The 20,285-nt window shown below is 34.8% G+C and overlaps 2 protein-coding genes across 2 annotated transcripts; both read left to right on the forward strand.

Moving 5' to 3' along the window:
- Positions 1-2,823: 2,823 nt before the first annotated feature.
- On the forward strand, positions 2,824-9,069 carry LOC132633354 (uncharacterized). The gene is made up of 6 exons (XM_060349710.1): positions 2,824-3,891; positions 4,745-4,880; positions 5,284-5,407; positions 5,503-5,784; positions 8,322-8,441; positions 8,520-9,069. The coding sequence occupies exons 3-6, from the start codon at positions 5,390-5,392 to the stop codon at positions 8,979-8,981; spliced, it is 882 nt and encodes a 293-aa protein (XP_060205693.1). The 5' UTR covers positions 2,824-3,891; positions 4,745-4,880; positions 5,284-5,389; the 3' UTR covers positions 8,982-9,069.
- Positions 9,070-15,511: 6,442 nt separating this feature from the next.
- On the forward strand, positions 15,512-17,210 carry LOC132633355 (auxin-responsive protein IAA1-like). The gene is made up of 5 exons (XM_060349711.1): positions 15,512-15,831; positions 16,207-16,391; positions 16,478-16,589; positions 16,691-16,752; positions 16,856-17,210. Exons 1-5 carry the CDS (start codon positions 15,599-15,601, stop codon positions 16,891-16,893), a joined length of 630 nt encoding a protein of 209 aa, XP_060205694.1. The 5' UTR covers positions 15,512-15,598; the 3' UTR covers positions 16,894-17,210.
- Positions 17,211-20,285: the final 3,075 nt, after the last annotated feature.

The following is a 20,285-nucleotide window of genomic DNA, read 5'->3' on the forward strand; positions in this document are numbered from 1 at the left end:
GACCACTTACTGAAATCAATTTTAAAAGCTGCATTTAGGTTAATTTTAGTATTCATTTATTCGCTACACAAATAGTATTACTCCTACCGGTTTATAATAAGTGTTCGTTTGGCCTTTTATTTTTGTTCAAAATAAGTTTTTTTTTCTTTTCACATAATCAAGAATGTATTCATTATTTTCTCTCAAATTTACCTCTATTTAGATAAGTGAGTTTTCATATAGTAATTTTAAAAAAAAAAAAAAAAAACACTATATTAGATATACACCATTTAGTTAAGGATAAGTTAAGAATACCTATTTTTTTTCTAAGAGTTAATATTTCTTAAGGATGCGCCAAGGCAAAAAAAAAAAAAACACTTATTATGGACTGAAAAGGGTATTACTACTACTCCTTCCATCTCATACTACTTGTCCTCTTTATTCTTTACACGCCCCTTAAGAAATAATAAATAAAAGGTATACTTTTACAATCTTATCCTTATAGCTCTCCAATAAATATCACTTTAATCAATATTGATTATTTTTTAGAGCTATTAATATTAAAGGAAAATGATTTTTTTTTTAAATTAGTTCTATCTTGAGTTTGTAAATTGATAAGTAGTAATTGAGAGATATATTTTTTGTTAATGTGGACAAATAATATTGAAGAAGGGAGTTCTAATTACTCCCTCGATCGTATATTACTTGTCCATTTTTTCTTTAGACATATTTTAAAAAAATCATTAATTAAAATATACTTTTATAACTTTACCTTTATCTCTCTCCAATAAATTATACTCTAATCAATAATGGTTACTATAAAAAAAAATGTTAAGGTGAAAATAAAAAAAGTACTCCCTCCATTCACTTTTACTTGTCTACTTTTGACTTTGCATGTTATTTAAGAATTAATAAATGAAGTATGTATTTTACTATAATACCCATATTAATTGGTGTATAATTGTATAGGAGTTGGAAAAATGATTTGGAATGGGTAATTAATGCTAAGGGTAAAACAGGAAAAGCAAATTATTTTTTTCTTGACATGCTAAAGTGGACAAGTAAAACTGAAAATTTATTTTTGAAATAGTAGACAAGTAAAAGTGAATAGAGCGAGTAATGGACAAGTATTAATGTGGATAATTAATATGGGACGAGAGAGTACGATATTAACGGGCAATTTACAGGATTGTCCTTCGCTGGGTGTGGTCTTTAATTTTTGTCTCTCAAATTGATGGTCTTTAACTTTTGCCCTTCGCTAAAAATTTCTTGATTTCAGATCCGAACCCCCGCTCAATCAAAAAATTTTAAAAAATTCGCAAGCCATAGTTTTGCAAAAATTTGGACCTTAAGGCAGAATTTGTAAAATTCTGTCCATGCAAATTTGCCTTAAGGTCCAAATTGAATGGCCAGAATTCTGCCTTACAATTTTTTTTTTTTTTTGACTGAGCTGGACTTCAAAATTTTGCCTTGTGATTTTTTTTACTGAACTAAAATTCAAACCTACAACCTCAAAATATGGTGGTAAAAATTAAAGATCACCCAGATGAAGGGCAATCCGCGCAAAAAAAAAAAAAAATTAATCGACGACAATGAAAGAAGTGTATTGGGGATTATACAGTGAGGGGTGAAGGTTACGTCTAAAGGGGCAGGTGCGGGATACGGGTAAAAGAGGCCACGTGTCGGTAATAAATCCGGTGGTCCTGATGAAGTGGCTGATAAGCCGACAAAGCAACAGAGTCACATGCGGGGTTTCACGGACAAACCCAATCAACATTTGAGTTTCTCTGCACATGCCTTCTTGAAGGTTGACCTGTCCCTCTAATAACCCACCATCTGGACCCCATCTCTCTTCCTCTACCGACGAGTGTCCAGTTTGGGTGGTTAAATAATTTTCTCTTAACTTAAAACTTTTTTTTTTTACTGACTAACCGTCACACAAAGGTTATGAATTATTTTCAATTATAAATTTTATTTTATTTTTTGAAATTTTGTGCTCAATCAAATTATATCACATAAATTGAGACGAAAAAAGTAATACGATTATGAACTTTAAAAAATTCATTCGTTTTGAACCATTGTATACGGGTAAAACCGAGGATACAGGCACGCTCGGTTTCCCAATGTCATGGTTATGCTCGGTCACGATACGAACATCTCACCGGGAACGAGGCTTCGAGTTCGGGTCGGGATGAGGCGATAAAGAAGGGCGGTTTGACTGCCATAAGAAGAAGACCGAAATATCCGCCCTCAACCGGATAATTCGGCGTCGATCTCGGTAAAACAGCTGTCACCAGATTTATTTTCTTTATTTAGAATTGTATTAGGGTTGAAACTCGTCTACTATATAAAGAGGAGGTTCTCATCCATTAAAGAGGTTGTCAACGGAAAGAAAGAAAGAGTTCATATAAAAAGAAAAAGAATTACTTGCATTCACCTCCATTTTGTTCTTGAATTCATTTCTATTATCCATCATATACGTACTCAGCATAGGGTATCGACCTCTGTTTTCATACCCGAGGCCGGATTTAATTAACATCTAGTTAGATCTGCTTCCATATTGACTTATTGGTTTATCTTGTAATCTAATATCAAATTGAATTTAGCTACATATCTTTGACATCACGCATAAATTTAATTGTTCTCTCATTTTAAAGTTAAACAACCATAAAAAAATATCATAAATTCATTTATATTGAAATGGAGGGAGCATACAAATACATGATATGTATTTTGCAACCAAAATTTCACTTTATCATCAACCTTAATCTTAATTTTGGTCACATATTTTTACCTTACGAATGAGTAGATCTATTTAGTTAGTTAGTATAAAGCAGTAGTAATTTAGATGTCTCGTTGTCTGTCAATGATAAGTCAGAGGAAGATAAGTATTACGTCAAGTCATCAAATGCCTTGACCGATACAGCTGCTACAAACTCGAATCACTATCCCACGAGTGTCAAATAGCTCAAATATCGGCCTTTAGTTTGTATTTTGCATGAAGGTGGAATCCCTGGTAATTACCAATCAGCCATATAAAGATGAATTTGTTCCCGAACTTTATACACGCCACCCGTCACACTACGGGAGTTGGTTATAAAATATTTTTTCATTTGATCATTGGTTAGTTTTTTTTTTTTTTTTAACTGTTGGATTGGTGAATTACCTAAATAACTTTTAATATATTTAGTCTCCGTAGCTTCTGTTCAGTATTCACAAAAAAGCTTACAACGCAACTCCTTGCTTTATTTTTTATTGACTAAACAAATCAATAAATTCAGATTCCCAGTATTATGAATCGTGACATAACATACTAGCTCGGAATTGGATTAGAATTCACTACTAAAAAAAGGGGATTTTTTGACCAAATAATTTCGACCTCACTTTTTGGTGGAAAAAAAATCCACCACATGAGGTCGAAATTTCCAAATTGATCTTTTTTATTTATTTTCTTTAGGATTTTGACCACATGGGGTCGTTTTTTTATTGGAAAATATGATTTCGACCTCATGAGGTCGATTTTTTTTTGGTACAAATAATAAATGAAAAAAAAAATCATTTTGCACAAAAGTAAATTATATAAATATAAAATAATTAATTAAAAAATTAAAAAAAATCAAATTTCGACCGCATGAGGTCGAAAAAATTAATTCAAATCTGGTCAAATCTGACTGAATTTTTTCGACCACATGCGGTCAAAAAAGTTGAATAAATAATACACCCACAGGCCGATGAAAATATTTCATCTCCCCCCAAAACTTTCTCTTCTCTTTCAAAAAAATTTACCCTCTCTAAACTCATCTTCCCCAAATTCCCACCACCCCACCAACACGGCGTTCTCCAAGTAGGCGACGCCGTCCATTTAAACCACCGAAGTAGCTACCAACCGCCGCCGACTGAACAGTGAGTTGGGTTAGTCCTTTTTTTTTTTTTTTTTTTTGTTTTTCAATCTCATTTTATCATTATTAGTTGCATTACTTTGTATAGTTGTAGTTTAATTAGAAGATTTGTTAACTTTATTGATTGTTCAATGTTTGTTTTAGGTATTAGATGATTTAGATAATATTTCTTTGTTTGCTTTTTGGTAAAAGATTCAATCTGGTATATGAAATTGACCCATTTACTTGTTTGGAAATGAAATGGGTTCAAATAGAGATACACAGTTAGATGATTCAAATCACCTCTCACAGGTAGATGTAGTTGATTGATGATTATATAATATTTGTTTGCCTTTTGTTTTCAGTTGAATATATTGTGAAAAAAAAATACGGCTGAAGGAAGGGACAGATTATCCAGGCAAGAAGATCCAATAGAAGTTTACACTCGCAGACGATTAATATTATTTTTATCTTATGTTCTAACTAAAAACTAAGTAGGAGTTATCATGCTTGTAGTAGTTATGAGTACGTACAAAGACAAAGTACCATATCCTTATCAGAAGTCTTGGAAGCCTTAGAAGTTTGCTATTTTAACTTTTAACAGCTTAATTGCCCATTGACAAAGGCTCTGTTAAGTGTTATGCACTAAATTAAGGTTTCACATGCTGGGAGTCAAAAGAGAGGAGCTAAAGTTTCACTAACAATAAAGCAAAATGATGACATGTTGATTATCTTTCAACTCTTAGGTACACGACTAAGAATATTGAACTTGTAAATCATGTTTTTGGGAAAGTATATTGGTGGTTTCGTTATGGCTTCTTGCAGTGCTGTTATATTTAAATGAATAATTTTCTAGTCCCTAAGTACTTGAACTCTACTGCTTGCAGATTCTGGACCCATCTGGTTATGGCTTACATCTTTACTTTCTGGACTTGCTATGTGCTGAAAAGAGAGTATGAGATAGTTGCATCGATGAGGTTGCATTTTCTTGCATCTGAACGTCGACGACCAGATCAATTTACAGTAAGAACCATAACCCTTGTTGATCTATTACAATGACAATTTTAATCTGTAAACTAAGCCTTAGGCAAAGGTTGGTTATAACTTATAAATTTACTTTATAGCAAGTGAGATTATGAACTTTAATATTACAACAACATACCCAGTGTATCCCACAAGTGAGGTCTGGGGAAGGTAGGATGTATTCAGACCTTACCCCTACCTTTGTGGGTAGAGAGGCTTTTTCGGATAGACCCCGGGCTCAAAATTATAAAGTTTAATATTCTTAAGATAATTATGTCTTGTTAGGGAAAATTTAATATTGATCTTTGGAAAACTTAACATTGATCTTGGGATAACTTATTTTAATTTGAGGGCTGCTTTAATGTGGACTATTATTTAAATTAATTCTTTGGTTTGGATGCAGCTTCTATCCATGCAAAGCAACTAAAAGGGTTTCACAGTCAGTCAAATCACTCTATAGAGGCGCCATTTCGTCTTGGGGCAAGGTGCCGGTGGATCTGAAGAAGCAGATGTTTCTAGAATTCAGGGTATTTATTATTTGTAGTAAAATAATATAACTATTTGTTGATTGTTTATGGAATGTTCCATATATATTAATGAAAATATTTTAATTTCATTGCAGACAAAGTGTTTTTGGAACCCGGAACATGAGACACTAGTAGCGCAAAATTTCGAGAAAAAGGCGGGGAATATACTTAAGCATGCGTTACGTAGAGCCCGTCAAAAAGTCCTGCAGCCTAAGTGGACCCGTGATGATAACAGGAAGAAACTGCTGCACTTCTGGGCAACTGATCCGACGTTTTTAAAGCAAAGCGAAAATGGGAAGAAGGCCAGGGCCTCAGATAAGGGTGGATTTCCACACACTAGTGGGGCCACCAGCCATGAGGACGTTAGGATGAAGCTGGTATGTAAGCCTATTTAGCTTTCATTGTCTATTGTTCAATTTTATCTTTTCATTGCTTTCATTGTCTATTGCTATTTTTTTGCTGGTTTCAAACAGTTTGCAACTGTTTTTTTGCTGGTTTACCAGCTTCAATAACCTGGTTGTTCTATTGCTTTACTGATTTTTTTTAGTTGTTTTTCTCTGCTGCTTTGCTGTTTTTCTGCTATTTTTTGCTGCTGTTTTTGGCTTTTTGGACTGCTGTTTTTTGCTGTTTTTCTGCTATTTTTTCGCTGTTTTGGACTGCTGTTTTTGCTGTTTTTCTGCTGTTTTGGACTGCTGTTTTTCTGCTGTTTTTTGCTGTTTTTCTGCTGTTTTGGATTGCTGTTTTTTTGCTGTTTTGGACTGCTGTTTTGCTGCTGTTTTTTGTTGTTTTTCTGCTGTTTCGGACTGCTGTTTTTCGCTGTTTTGGACTGCTGTTTTTTGCTTTTTTTCTGTTGTTTTGGACTGCTGTTTTTCTGCTGAGTTTCGAACAGTGTGTCAGTTAGGCCTCGGGGATTTCTTGGCTATCATTCTAAAAAATTAGTGCATGAGAATTAAAGAAGCATGTGTAGCCGAGAAGTTGATAGGAGCTATTGTGATGTGCAGCTGTGTTTTTATCATTTTGTTACTGTTAGTGAAGTTGACATATAATAAGAAATCAAAGCTTTCCAGCAAGGCAACCTATGATAATGTTTATGTGGTTTTGGGGCAGATCCAGTTCGATTTTGAGATGAATAAATAGTTGTAAACATATCTTGACAACCAGAATTGGACAGAACTGAAACTCATAGTTCAGAGAAAAGGAAATGATTTATATAACTAGAAAATCAATTTAGCTTTAAAGAGGCTCAGATTTTTAAAGTCACAACTTGTAAACAACGTTCATCTATTCAACATCCTCTCAGACAAGAGGAAGTTAAAGGATTCAAATACCAACAAGATAACAAACTAAGCTAAACAGTTAACCATTCTGAGGAGATACTAATTGTAAAAGCAACTAATTAGGTAAACACATAAGAGCAAATATTTAAACACATAAGTTCATATTTTGGTAACTAAAGTGCTCGTAGGAAGGAGTAAAGTGGGCTGGAACATTAGGAGAGGCTTAGTTCTCTACTCCTAAGCTTGAACACAAGTTAATCTGAAAACATAATTTATCGACAAACATATAAGGATCTCATCATCGATTATAAGTGATATTTAACCAAAACAAACATTTTCCAATGAGTTGAGCATACTAGATCACGTAAGCAACAAAGAAAAAATTATACTTGGCATACATGTTCTTAGTTTAAAAGGAAACTAAAACATTTTATCTTACAAGAAACTAATCATGTTGATTTAATAGCAGATTAACAACACATAACTGGAATTAAACAACATGTTAAAGTGAAAACGGGGCTAGAATAAAACTAACTTAAACTAAATTAAAACCAAATTAATCTACATTAAAGTAGGAACACACAGAACTGAGAATGCAAGACAACAATATTAAGAAGAGAAGAAAATCTACTAAACTAATGTCCTAATCTACCTAATAATACAGCAACTAAACCAAATAAACACAAAATCATACTATGTACAGAAACAAATTAGGAGAAAAACAAAAATGCAAAAATGACGAGAAGATTACGTAATAAACTTTACGCCATTTATAAAAATTTTGTTTCAAGATTGACACACGAACTTGCCCAAGAACTTATACTTTCGCATAAAAGATAACGACTAGATTCAAAGGAATAACACTGACCATTCTTGGGTGCAGTGAACTAGAGATTTTAGGTCCCGGATCCACACTCAAAACACGACGAACCCGAACCCGCTTAGATTAACCAAAAGTTTCAAACAGAAAAGGTGAAATATAGAGCTTTAGAATGATATGTGGTTGTTTTTTGTTGTTGTTGTTGTTTTTTTTTTTTTTTTTTAGAGTGAGACACAGTGACTGCTCCACAGATGTTCCCCCAAGAAAACGTTCTCTCCTTAATCAAACGAAAATTTTGCATCAGCAATAACAATAGATGAACCTATAAGACTTGTGAGGGCTTAGCATCTACTTGATTTATCAGTGGTCACATCTTTGCACCTCTGGAAATGAGAATGTCTGCATATGGCACTTCCTGTTCAACTTTTACAAAGTCTCTAGTGGCCAGAACTGTAAACATAGAATGGAGCAAACTTTAGTTTCTTTAATGAGTAAAGCTGAAAACTATGAAGTTTCTCGGTGCTGCAATGCAGAGTAAATTAATGTTCATATTTTTCATAAAAACACAAAGTCCTTCAATAAATAACGTAGAAGTCTAAGAAGACAAGAAACTTAAAAAAACCATACTAGGAATATAGAAAATGACAATATGATGTGCTTTAGTTAAAACACAAACTAGTTAAAATTTAAGATTGAAAACACAAGACGTGTTTAATACAAGATGTTCAAAGCAAACATAGTAATATCTCCCATATTTCATTTTTACTTGTGGCTTGTTTGGATATGAAATTAGTTGTTAATCTTGATTTATTTGTAGACGCTCGAGAGGGGTCAGGAAGTACCTCAAGATGAAGTCTTCAAGATTACTCACACGAGGAAGGCGAAGAACGCCGATGGTACGGACCAATGGATTGAGCCTAGGGCTCAGCAAACCTATGTAAGTCACTAACTAATAATAATAACTACGTTTGTTTGAACTAAATTTGCCTACTAACATTGCATCCTTCAATTTCAGACTGAGTTTCAACGACACAAGTTAGAATATTGTGCAAGTCAGCCAACCGGGACGTCGATGACCAACGAGATAATTGCTCAGCAGTGGATGGAGAAGATAGCTCCCCCGATAAGGTATGGGACAGTTTATGGGATGCCTAATCGAGCATGTCGTCAATTTCTGTCATTCCTTCAAGGCGTAGGTACTACTTCTGAAGGGGCAGTGGATCCTAAGGAGTATCAAGAAATGAAGCTGAAAGTTAATCAACTAACAAGTACACTTAGTTCCACGGAGGCAAGGATGTTGCATATGCAGGCCCAAATTGACAGCTTACTCAACTCGGGGCCCTCTCATATTCCCCCGTATCCCGGGGATGCTCGTAGGTCACAACCCAGTAGACGACGTAGGTCACAAGACAATGTAGTTCATGCTCTTGTTGATGAGGATAGTGGGGAGGAATCGGATCATGTCTCTAACACCTAATGTTGACTCTTTTGATTTGTATACTTTTGGATTGTAATATTGCTATGTTTTCTTGGATATGTATATTTTTTTATGATAGTTTTAATTCGAATTAGATGTACTTTTGAATGTGAATTAGATTGTAGGAAGTAGTTTATGGATGTTTAACTTTACGATGTTTAAGTGTTTGAATGTAGAAAGTAGTTTATGGTTGTTTAACTTTACAATGTTTAAGTGTTTGAATGTAGTTTTAAGGATATTTAGAAGTACGTACTTTAAATTGAAACTTGAGGTTGAATTTGATTTTAGAATGTGAAGTTTATGATTGTAGAAGTACTTTGATGAATTGGACGTGTTGATGAATTGTATTGTTGATCAGGTGGGTTACTGTAAAACCAGTTGAATTCTGGATTTTTTTTTCCAGATTTTTGACCTCATGAGGTCGAATAATCACCCAGATATTGATAATTTTCGACCTCATGAGGTCGAAATTGTAATCATAAATCATAATTTCGACCGCACGAGGTCGAAAATCTGGGCACAATTTTTAATTTCGACCTCGTGAGGTCGAAATCTGGAAACAATATTTCTAAATTTCGACCTCATGCGGTCGAAATTATGATTTTTTTTATTATTATTTTTATTTTCTATCGTATTTCGACCACAGGAGGTCGAAAAATTTAAATAATATTTGCGTAAAATAATATTTTCGACCGCGTGCGGTCGAAATATTTTATTAATATTTAAATAAAAATAACTTTTTCGACCTCATGCGGTCGAATTTTTTTTTTTTTAAATTTAGGTAGAAATTTTTTTTCGACCGCGTGTGGTCGAAAATTTTCGACCACGTGAGGTCGAAAAAAATTTCACCCTACCTGTTAGCGACCATGCCTTGCGGTCAAAATTTTGGTCGAAATTTGGCCTTTTTCGACCGCGTGTGGTCGAAAATTTTGGTCGAATTTCACTGTTTTTTTAGTAGTGATTTAGAATTAATGTAAAAACATTAAAGTAGATATTGTTATTCTAGAATTTTGCAGATAACGCCTATCTAATCTATATTAATGTAAACGGAGATGAATTCAAAGTATGTATATAACTCAAACTCATCTTTAAATATACGTATACTGTTAAAATTTTTAGAAACGATAACTTTGATTGAACCTAGAGAACTCGCACTACGTTTGTCTATTGATAGATATGCCTAACATTGAACAAACACTGGAAGGAGTTGAGGAGGAAGCCACTGGTTTTAACAAGAAATTACTTGGTACTTGTGCTGAACAATTGCCAGCAGTTGATCCTGCCATTATGAATGCGCGACCCATCCTGAACAGACAACAACAACTCCATTTGATTGCCCCAGTCACAAGAGAGGAAATTCTATTGGCTCTGAAAGATATTGATGATCTTAAGGCTCGTGGGTGTGATGGATTCAATGCTTGTTTTTTCTAGAAAACTTGATCCCTTGTTGGGGAAGAGATTTCAGAGGCTGTGCTTCAGTTTTTTCAATCTTCATGGACGTATAGTGCCATTAATTGCACCACTGATACATTGGTGCCAAAAGTACAAAATCCTTCTTCGATTAAGGAATTCAGGCCAATATCCTGTTTCTCAATGCTATACAAATTAATATCTAAGGTCAAGGCTCCAAGTTGTGGTTGACTATGGCCAGGCTGCATTTGTACCTGGTAGAGTCATAACTGACAACATATTATTAAGCCATGAACTGGTAAAAGGGCTATAGCGGGAAGGGGGTATCTCCTAGATGCATGCTCAAGATAGACATGCAGAAAGCTTACGACTCGGTGGAATGGCCATTCTTAGAACAAATCCTGACTAGCCTCAATTTTCCTGCTATATTTGTGAGATGAATTATGACATGTGTGAGGACAGTTTCTTATTCCATCATTATCAATGACAAGCCCTGACCACCCTTTGCAGCTAAGAAAGGCTTGAGACAAGGTGACCCCCTTTCTCTATTTCTATTTGTTTTGTCCTTGGAGTATTTGAGTAGACTCATGCAGAAATTGGGGGAAAATCCAGATTTCTAACTTTCATCCAATATGTGAAAAGTTTAAACTTATCCGGTTTGGATTTGCAGATAGCCAGCTCTTATTCTGTTGAGGAAATGTTGGATTTGTTCAATATTTGTTTGCCCAATTCCAATGCTTTTCTAAAGCTTCTGGACTCATTGCAAATCAAGCCAAGAGCTCTGTGTAATGTGGAGGGGTCTCAACTGAAGTTCAACAAGAGCTATTGGATGTCCTGGGATTTGCAAAAAGTGAATTGCCCATAAGATACTTGGGTGTTCCATTAAGCACAAAAAGGGTGTCCACTGTCCAATGCCAACCTATTATTGAGAAGATCCTAGGGAGGATAAAGTTCTGGACTTCAAAATTTCTCTCATATGCAAGCAGGGCACAATTGATTAAATCTGTCTTGTTCTCCATTCAGGTTTTTTGGGCACAAATTTTTGTGCTACCAAAGAAAGTGGTGAAGTTAATGGACTGGTGGGACAGAGCTATCTAAGAGAGCACTTTTGGCATGGGATAAAATTTGTCAACCTGAGGCTGCTGGAGGACTGAATATATTGGATATCACTGCTTGGAACAAAGCAACTATTATCAAGTTACTTTGGAATATATGCCAGAAGAATGACAAGCTTTGGGTGAAGCGGATCCATTGTTACTATGGCACAAAGAGGAATTTGTTGGTTGATATTCCCAAACAAGCATCTTAGATTGTACAAAGGATTCTAAAAGCATCAAAGTATTTGGCGGAAGCTGGAAGCAATATGACAGAGCTATGTAACCTGAATTAGTTCTCAATTAAGAAGTTCTATATTAAGATTAGAGGTGAGTTCCAGAAGGTGGCATGGCGACGATTGGTGTGCAATAATTTAGGGTCCCCTCGATGGATTTTCATGCTCAGATTGGCTGCGCATTGACATTTGTAAACCAAGGATAGGCTTTTCAAATGGGGAATTGTAACATCCCGTAAATCCGAGTTAGGTGTCATTGTGAAATAATTGGGGTTTAGATGTCATTTTAACGTTTTGGATCCCTTTGGGATGGATAATGGTGTTAAATAATCTTTTCGGTGTCAAATGAGATAAGGAAGTTCCTTAGAAATCTTTAAATTCGTCAAGTTTGAGACAGTTTCCAGTTATGTCCAGTTTTCCGGTATTTTCGTTTGACATTTGGAAAAACTCAAAACGTATAAGTTGTAGGGAATTAAAATTCCTTTTCAAAAATATATTATGCAGCCCAAACAAACGTGTGAGTAAAACGTTATTACCGATTTACTGAAGCTGTGTAAAATGGAAATCCCAATTCTTGTAGGATTAAGTTTTAAAGCCCAAGCCTTTATAATGACCTATAAATACAACCTAAAAACGTCCAAGGAGAGGGTTTTTCCACCAGAGCTATATATCATCTCTCTAAGGTGAGTTTTTACTCAAATCCCTAAGTTAATTACCTTAGCTAATCACTAGGTTTACACCGAATCATTATATGAAATCGATAGATTGTGGAAACTTCATTCAAGGTCAAATATGGGATGAAGGTTTGGGATTTCTTCAAAGAGGTAGCACCCTCACACTTTTATGGATATATGGAATTATTATTATGTTTTAGACATGGAATAGTTGGTAGAATCATGAAATAGGATTGGTTTAAATGCACTTTATTAAAAACAAAACCCTAATATTTTTGCTGTAGAATTTCCTCCGACCAGCCATATTAAATTGACGTTTCCCACTTATCTAACCGTTGGATCGAGCCCAAATTTTAACTGAGTGGTCCCAACATATAGTCTTAAATGTGAACGGTGAAGATCTGATTTCAAGGTCTGTAGCTGGGCGTTTCCAACTATGAACAATAGCTGCGAATTTGGTGAATATCTATAGTTTATTGGTCATACAAACCTCAATTAGATGCAGAATGATTCTTTGAAGCATGAAGCTTACGTTTGGGATATTTTAACGGGATTTAAGGTATGTCTCTTTAAAAATAAAATCCTTTTTGAATATAAAGGTAATTTATATGTCTCTTTTGCAAACTCTCTTGAAAGATTGATTCTTTATAAAAACATGTTTTGAATGATATGATGAATTGATTTTACACTCTTGAAATTTATTACATGTTTTGATTAATGGTTAATGTGCAAGAGGGGACAAGCCCACATTAAACCTTGATTGTATTATCCTCTGTATACGTATATGAAATCATAATCATTTTCTTCTATAAGAGATGATCAGTGATGATGGTTAATTGTTGGTATTGATGATTTTACAAAGGAACTATGACAAAGGAATCTTGTTTAAAGAAGTGGAAACGTTTTCAAGATTATCTATGAAATTATGGATTTTCGTAATGGCATAATGAACTTTAATGCTATTTGATGGTGTGACTACTTTGAGACAAATTGTGAATCGGCTTCTATGCTATGAACTTTGTTGTTATGTTTGGCCTAGCTACTCGGGAGGAAGGGTAGCCACTATGGATCCTAGTGTGGTAATTGCCTAGCCATTCGGGAGGAAGAGTGGCCACTAACGGGTTCGCTACCCGGGATGTGATTCATGCCTAGTTATTCGGGAGGAAGGATAGTCACCGCTGGGTTCGCTACCCGGGGTGTGATTTATGCCTAGCTATTCGGGAGGAAGGATAGCCACCGCGTACTACATAGTCCGGTGTGATTTATGCTTAGCTATTCGGGAGTAAGGATAGCCACCGAGAATTATATGTTCCGGTGTGGTGCGCTATGCGCGATATGATTGATTCTTTGGGCCTGTATTGGCATGTGTGATATTCTTATTATCTCATGGAACTGTTGTTGACAATCATGATCAATTTGAAAGGCATAATTGAAAGTTATAAATTGACAAAAAGGCTTTGTAATCGGTTTTGATAATTCTTATTGAGATATACATGCTGAATACCTGTTTTTATATTGATTAATGGCTTTGTAAACTGTTTAACAAATGATATTAATAATCATAAAGTGGAATGACTGTTTTTATACTATCCTTTCAGAACTGATTCCTTTATGTATTATTATATCTTATTTTTATAATACTTGTTGTCCCCGAGGCACTCACTGAGTACGAAAGTACTCAGGCATACCATTATTGTTTTTGATGGTATGTTAGGTAACGGAGAAGTGCAGGTTCGTGATACTCTCGACGCTTAGGAGAACTTGTTGCTGCTGTTGATTTGGTGAGCCCACATCCTTGTTCGTGGGACACTTTCTGTTTCATTTATTATTCTAGATTTCCGGACTGCGTCCCGAAGTTAGATGATTGTTGTGTCTCTTAGAAGCTCAATAGATAGTTGTCAGAATTGTGGGTAGATTGTCAAAGTCTCGTACGACTTAATGGGTGTTTGCCACGTTTATGACTATTTACTTATAAAGACTTCCGCTGATTTAATTCATATATTCATGATTTGTTACATTTAATTTATAAACTGTTGGAGGCGAATGTTGAACCTGACAGGTTCAAGTATTATTATTGTGTTGTTTAGGTTCTTCCGATGTTGTTCATGACGTCGAATGCCGGTCACGTCTAGGGTGAATTTTGGGGCGTGACAAGGGGTAGATACTGTATATCCTTTGTGTGGTGTTGCTGATGAGAGTCATTCTCATTTGTTCTTTGCTTGCACTGTCTCTGCTCAAGAGTGGCTCAAGGTATTGCAATGGCAAGGTGTGCAAGGATCACCTCGAAACTGGGGAAACTGAGTTAGCATGGGCCTGTACACATGCGAAAGGGAGGAGTGGTCAAGATGAAGTATACAGAGTTTCCTTAGCAGCGACAATTTATCATGTTTGGAGAGAAAGAAATACCAGGGTATTTCAACTAAAGCAACAACCTGTTGGGAGGATTGTTAAGTCGATCATACAAGAGGTACATATGAAGGGAAATGCTCATGCCGGGATGGCTAGATGGACGGAAAGTCACATTTTCTACCCCACCTAGGCAGCAACCTTAGAGCTTAGGACTGGATGAAGATGGTGCTACAGTTTGCTTTGTGATTTGTAAGGGTTGGTTAAGTAGTTGTGTAGTAGTACCCTGATGTGCTGGGGCAACTGTCCAGCGCTCAGATTTTTTTTAAAGAATTTTATACTTCAACGTTCACGTTGGTAATAAAATAAAATTGTTTATTTACCAACAAAAAAAATATTGAAACTTCATGTTTCATACGTATCGAATTATCTATATTGAGGGGTTTATGTACAGTTTCTACTATTGCTAAACTTCATGTTTAATACGTATCTAATTATCTATAGTGAGGGTCTAATGTACAATTTCTATATTGCTATTACTAGAGTTATAAGGTGTCAATTTTCTGCTGTGTAACAATTGAGAGCCGACCACAAGGCCCCATAGAAATAAACAATACGAGTCATCCACGCCTTTCCAATTTCCATCACTCACTCCCTATAACGTGGACAAATCAAAACCGCTCATTTATTGACACGCGTGGCTAAGAGAATGGCCAACATGAAAGCCTCCGTCCACGTACCCGTGCTTTATATAGTAGCCAAACCTCATTTTTTTCAATATCCAACAGATATCAATTTCACCAAACAATCCAAAAGAATTTGTGGCCTACCAAAGTGGAAAGCAAAAGAAAAAAAAAATGTCATCGGAAAGAGCTAAATCAACGAACCACTTGCGGGAGACAGATAACTCCGGCCTCAATTATGAAACTGAACTCACTCTCGGTTTACCCGGCGAATCAAGAAAGCAAATCTCCGGCACAAAACGTAGAACCTCCGACGTTACAGAATTAAGCCTAGGAAGTTCTAATAACTGCAAAGATGATCACTCAAAAAATGAAATCTCTACTGGAAGAGCCAAACCTCTTGCAAAGTAAGTCTTCAAACTCACTTCTTAGTTTCACCTTACCTGAATTTTTGCACCAGATTAAGGCCGTGCACTAGGAGCCTATTTGGATGGGCTTATGCTTATAAGCTGCAAACAGTTTATAAGCTAAAAAAAAATAAGTTGGATAGGTTTTTGACTTATAAGCTGAAGCTTATAAGTTGTTTTAGATAAGCTAAGTCAAATGGATCTAATTATTTTTTTGAGCTTATTTTAAGCACAAAATGATTTTAAGCTGACTAGCCAAACACTAAAAAAAAAAAAAAAAAAAAAAAAAAAAAATAGCTTATAAGCAACTTATAAGCCAATCCAAACGGGCTCTAGATTTTAATGAAAATTTAATTGTTAATTATGATAATTCAGGACACAAGTAGTGGGATGGCCGCCTGTAAGATCATCCAGGAAGAACGTTATAGAAAAGTGCAAGTACGTGAAGGTGGCAGTTGATGGAGCTCCTTACTTGAGAAAAGTAGATCTGGAGATGTACGACAGTTACCTGAAACTGTTAAATGCTCTGCAAAAATTGTTTACTAATTGCTTAACTATCTGTAAGTATACAAACACGATGATCACAATTCATGTCTCAAAGTTTTCGGTCCTTTATTTTTATATGAGTATGCTTTTTGTCAATCAGGTAATTTTCAAAGTGAGAGCAAGCTTATGGACCTTACAAATGGTGTAGAATATGTACCAACTTATGAAGATAAAGATGGGGACTGGATGCTTGTTGGAGATGTTCCTTGGAAGTATGTTTTAATTAAATTTTAATTTGTCTGTAGTTTCTCATGGAAATAGATTTTTAATTTTGCTAATCCTTTTTCTCTTTTTTCTTTTCTTTTCTATCCAGAATGTTTGTTGATACGTGTAAGAGAATCAGGTTGATGAAGAGCTCGGAGGCTGTTGGATTAGGTAATCTAATTATTAAGTGCCTTCCACTTTCATTAATTAATTTGTTACTATGATTAGCTGTAGACCTGTAGTACTAACTTTTTTTGTTATTTTTTTTGTGTAGCTCCAAGGACACCCGTGAAATCCTCGAGTACAAGTTAAATAAAGAAGCCTACGTCTCATCCTAATTACCCAAATTATATAACTGCATGTACAGATACTAATGGGGATTAAGGCTATTCCCCTATGCCTTACTTTAATTCTAGGAAAATAGGATAAGGAATATAATGAATAGATATTAGGCAATTATTTACGTATAAGTGTAATTTTGTACTATGAACCTTCCTGTGTGAGTGAAGAGGACCATTTTTGTTATTATTGTATTTGCGCGTATGTTTTTGTTGTCACAATTGTAGAAGAAGTAACCTATTTGTAATCTGGTACGATTTGTGTTAAAATGATAAAGTTGAATTGACAGATCTCCGACCTAAGAGAGCGACAGAGAAATGATATTTTCTTTTGATTAATTTTTTGTGTATATGTTAAAATCCAATTGATGATTATGATATTACTTCATGGAAACGGAGGTCATATTTGCTAAGATCTTTCTGAATAACATTCCCTGCAACTGCAAGTGTGTTGACAAAGAAGAACAAAACATTTGAACTTGGAACACACGTGTAAATGGTGACACTGACAATTTAGATAATAAATGAATGGGGCAAATGACCATATGTTGAGAGATCATCTAGTACGGTTCTAATGAGGATGCATGATCTTTGTTCGACATTATTTAGAAAGCTTGGATCTTTTCTTTTAAACATCCAATTTTCTCAAGGCAAAATACATTACAACCGCTTAAACTTGTGACGGCATCTCATTTAGACATTCAAAACTAATGTCTTTTTCAATTGAAAATCTAAACATATGATAAAATGTTTCTATCAGTTACTTTCTATTCAAATTTTTTGGAAAATTTATGTGCATGTTTTCAAGCACTCATTACGTGGATAAATTAACCAAATAAATTATGTCACCTTTTTTATTATACGCATTGACCTTAATAAGTCGTAAGTTCTTAGACCTGTTTCAATTAACCACATAAAATATGTCACCCCTTTTATTATACGCATTGACCTTAATAAGCCGTAAGTTTTTAAGACCTGTTTTAATTGAGGTTGATGTGTATAATTAAAGTTCTTAGGCTTGTTCAACAAAAACATGTCAGTAGTTTAAGTGTCTAAATGGAATGTATTTGACAAATTTAAAGGGTCATCAATGTGTTCTGCCTTTTCTTGACTAAATTATGCTAACGAAAGTAAAGCTAAATTTGAAAAAGAAAAGAAAGTGGTGTTGACAAATTTTCCGGGAACCCGCCAAAAGGTCTTAGTTTCTTCCTGCTGCGATTAATAGAACTCCTTTCCTATTGATTTGTCCATTGCTCTACATAGTTTTTTATATACAGAAATGAATCACACCCCCTCAAATATTAGCATGCATGGTCCGAGCTTTATGTCCAATGTTCAATAATGAAGAAGGAGGTTTAGTTTTGTGGTGCATTACCAATATTGTTTAAGAGCCCGTTTGGATTGACTTATAAGTTGCTTATAAGCTGTTTTCAGTTTTTTTGAGTGTTTGGCTGGCCAGCTTAAAATCATTTTGTGCTTAAAATAAGCTCAAAAAAATAATTGGGCCCATTTGATTTAGCTTATCTAAAGCAGCTGAAAACAGCTTATAAGCCAAAAAAAAAAAGTTAGACTACCCCAACTTATTTTTTTTAGCTTATAAGCTGTTTGCAGCTTATAGGCATAAGCCCATCCAAACAGGCTCTAAGTTATATGATCATTTCCCACATCAATAAAATATAAAACACTAAGGGGTGTTTGGATTGACTTTTTATAAGTAGTTTATACCTAACTTATGGCTTTTGACTTATTCTTATACCTTTTTTTTTTTTTGCCTAAAATGAAAGTAAGTGCTTAAAGCACTTTTTATCTTTGTCAAACACCACAAAAAAATAAAAAAAAGCTTAAAAGTCAGTAAGCCCTTAAAATAAGCCAATCCAAACACCCTTTAAATCTATAAAATAATACTGGTAGTTAATAGGGTCATTATGTTCAATTCAAATTATACGTAGGTGTAGGATATCTTTGTCGTAAGGTTTCAGGAAAAATAAGTACATGAACATGATAGCAATAGTATACACTGGCCACTTTTTCGTCATGTGTTCGAAACTAAATATTGCCTTGGAAATTCCAGGACTCCATGTTAGAGTTTCATTTATAGAACTTGAAACTCCATAGCAATGTGTATTTCTTTAATTACAAAAATTGAAAAACAACTATTTGTAATTTTACCTTTGAACACGTGTTACGTTGTTGGGTTGCATTTAGATGGAGTTTTGCTACTATATGGGTTTGGGCCTTGAAGTTTAGCTGTTAGAGAATCCCATTGAGGCTACTAGTTAGAACAGTGAACGGAGCTGGTGGGCCAAAAATAGCTATTTTTTGCTCGGATTGTCCTTCATTTGGGGTGGTCTTTAATTTTTGTCCTTCAAATTGCTGGTCTTTAAATTTTACCCTTCGCCTAATACTCCGAAGTTGTGGATTCAAACCCAGCTCAGTAAAAAAAAAAAAAAAAAATCGCAAGGCAGAATTTGCATGGGCACAAGTAGAATTTTTGCCCATGTAAATTCTGCCTGAAGGGCAAAATTTAAAGACCACCATTTTGAGGGCTAAAAAAAAGACCACCCCCAGCGAAGGCCAATCCTGCAAATTGCCCCAAAAATAGCCCATCCAAACTCTCCGGATCTTTAGAGTATGTGCTTATATGAGCTGAAACTTAAACATAAAAAGTTGAAAAAGAAGAAGAAGAAGAAGAATTATCACGTGTACTCTTCCCCAAGGTATACATTTTGAACTTTTAGTTTGATAAGACTTATTAAGAATCTAACGATTGAATTCATCAAGTATAAATTCTAAATTTGTAATGCTAAGGAACCTGCTATCCAGCAAAGTGAATACTTGAGATGATAGTCTTTTAAAAGTGAAAGATAGGCTAAAAACGAGAGCGTCATAATACGATACCATTCAAAGATTTTAGTAAAAGAGAGATTTTTTGTTTGCAGTTACTTCAGAGTAACTAGAACAACTTTTTCCGCGGCTTGCACTTCATATGAACTGGTCTTTAATTTTTGCTCCTTAAATCGTTGGGTCTTTAATTTTTGTCCCTACTTCTCATTTAATGAAAATTTGTGCTTCAAAGTACTCTTATTTGCTGGTCTACGAAACAAGAGATTTTGGGTTCTAACCCAGTAGAGTGAAAAGAAAAAACGCAAAGTAAGATTTTCATAGAAATTATGCCTATTCGGGCAAAGTTACATAGAAACTATGCCTTTTCCGGCATAATTTCTGTAGAATAACTTAGTTTCTACAAAACTATGCCAGAAGGCGTAGTTTCTATGTAATTTTGCTCGAATAGGCATAGTTTCTATGTAACTTTGCCCGAATAGTCATAGTTTCTATAAAAATCTTGCCTTGCGAAATTGTCTTCTT

This window comes from Lycium barbarum, chromosome 3 (assembly GCF_019175385.1).
Source record: "Lycium barbarum isolate Lr01 chromosome 3, ASM1917538v2, whole genome shotgun sequence".
Lineage (NCBI taxonomy): Eukaryota > Viridiplantae > Streptophyta > Magnoliopsida > Solanales > Solanaceae > Lycium > Lycium barbarum.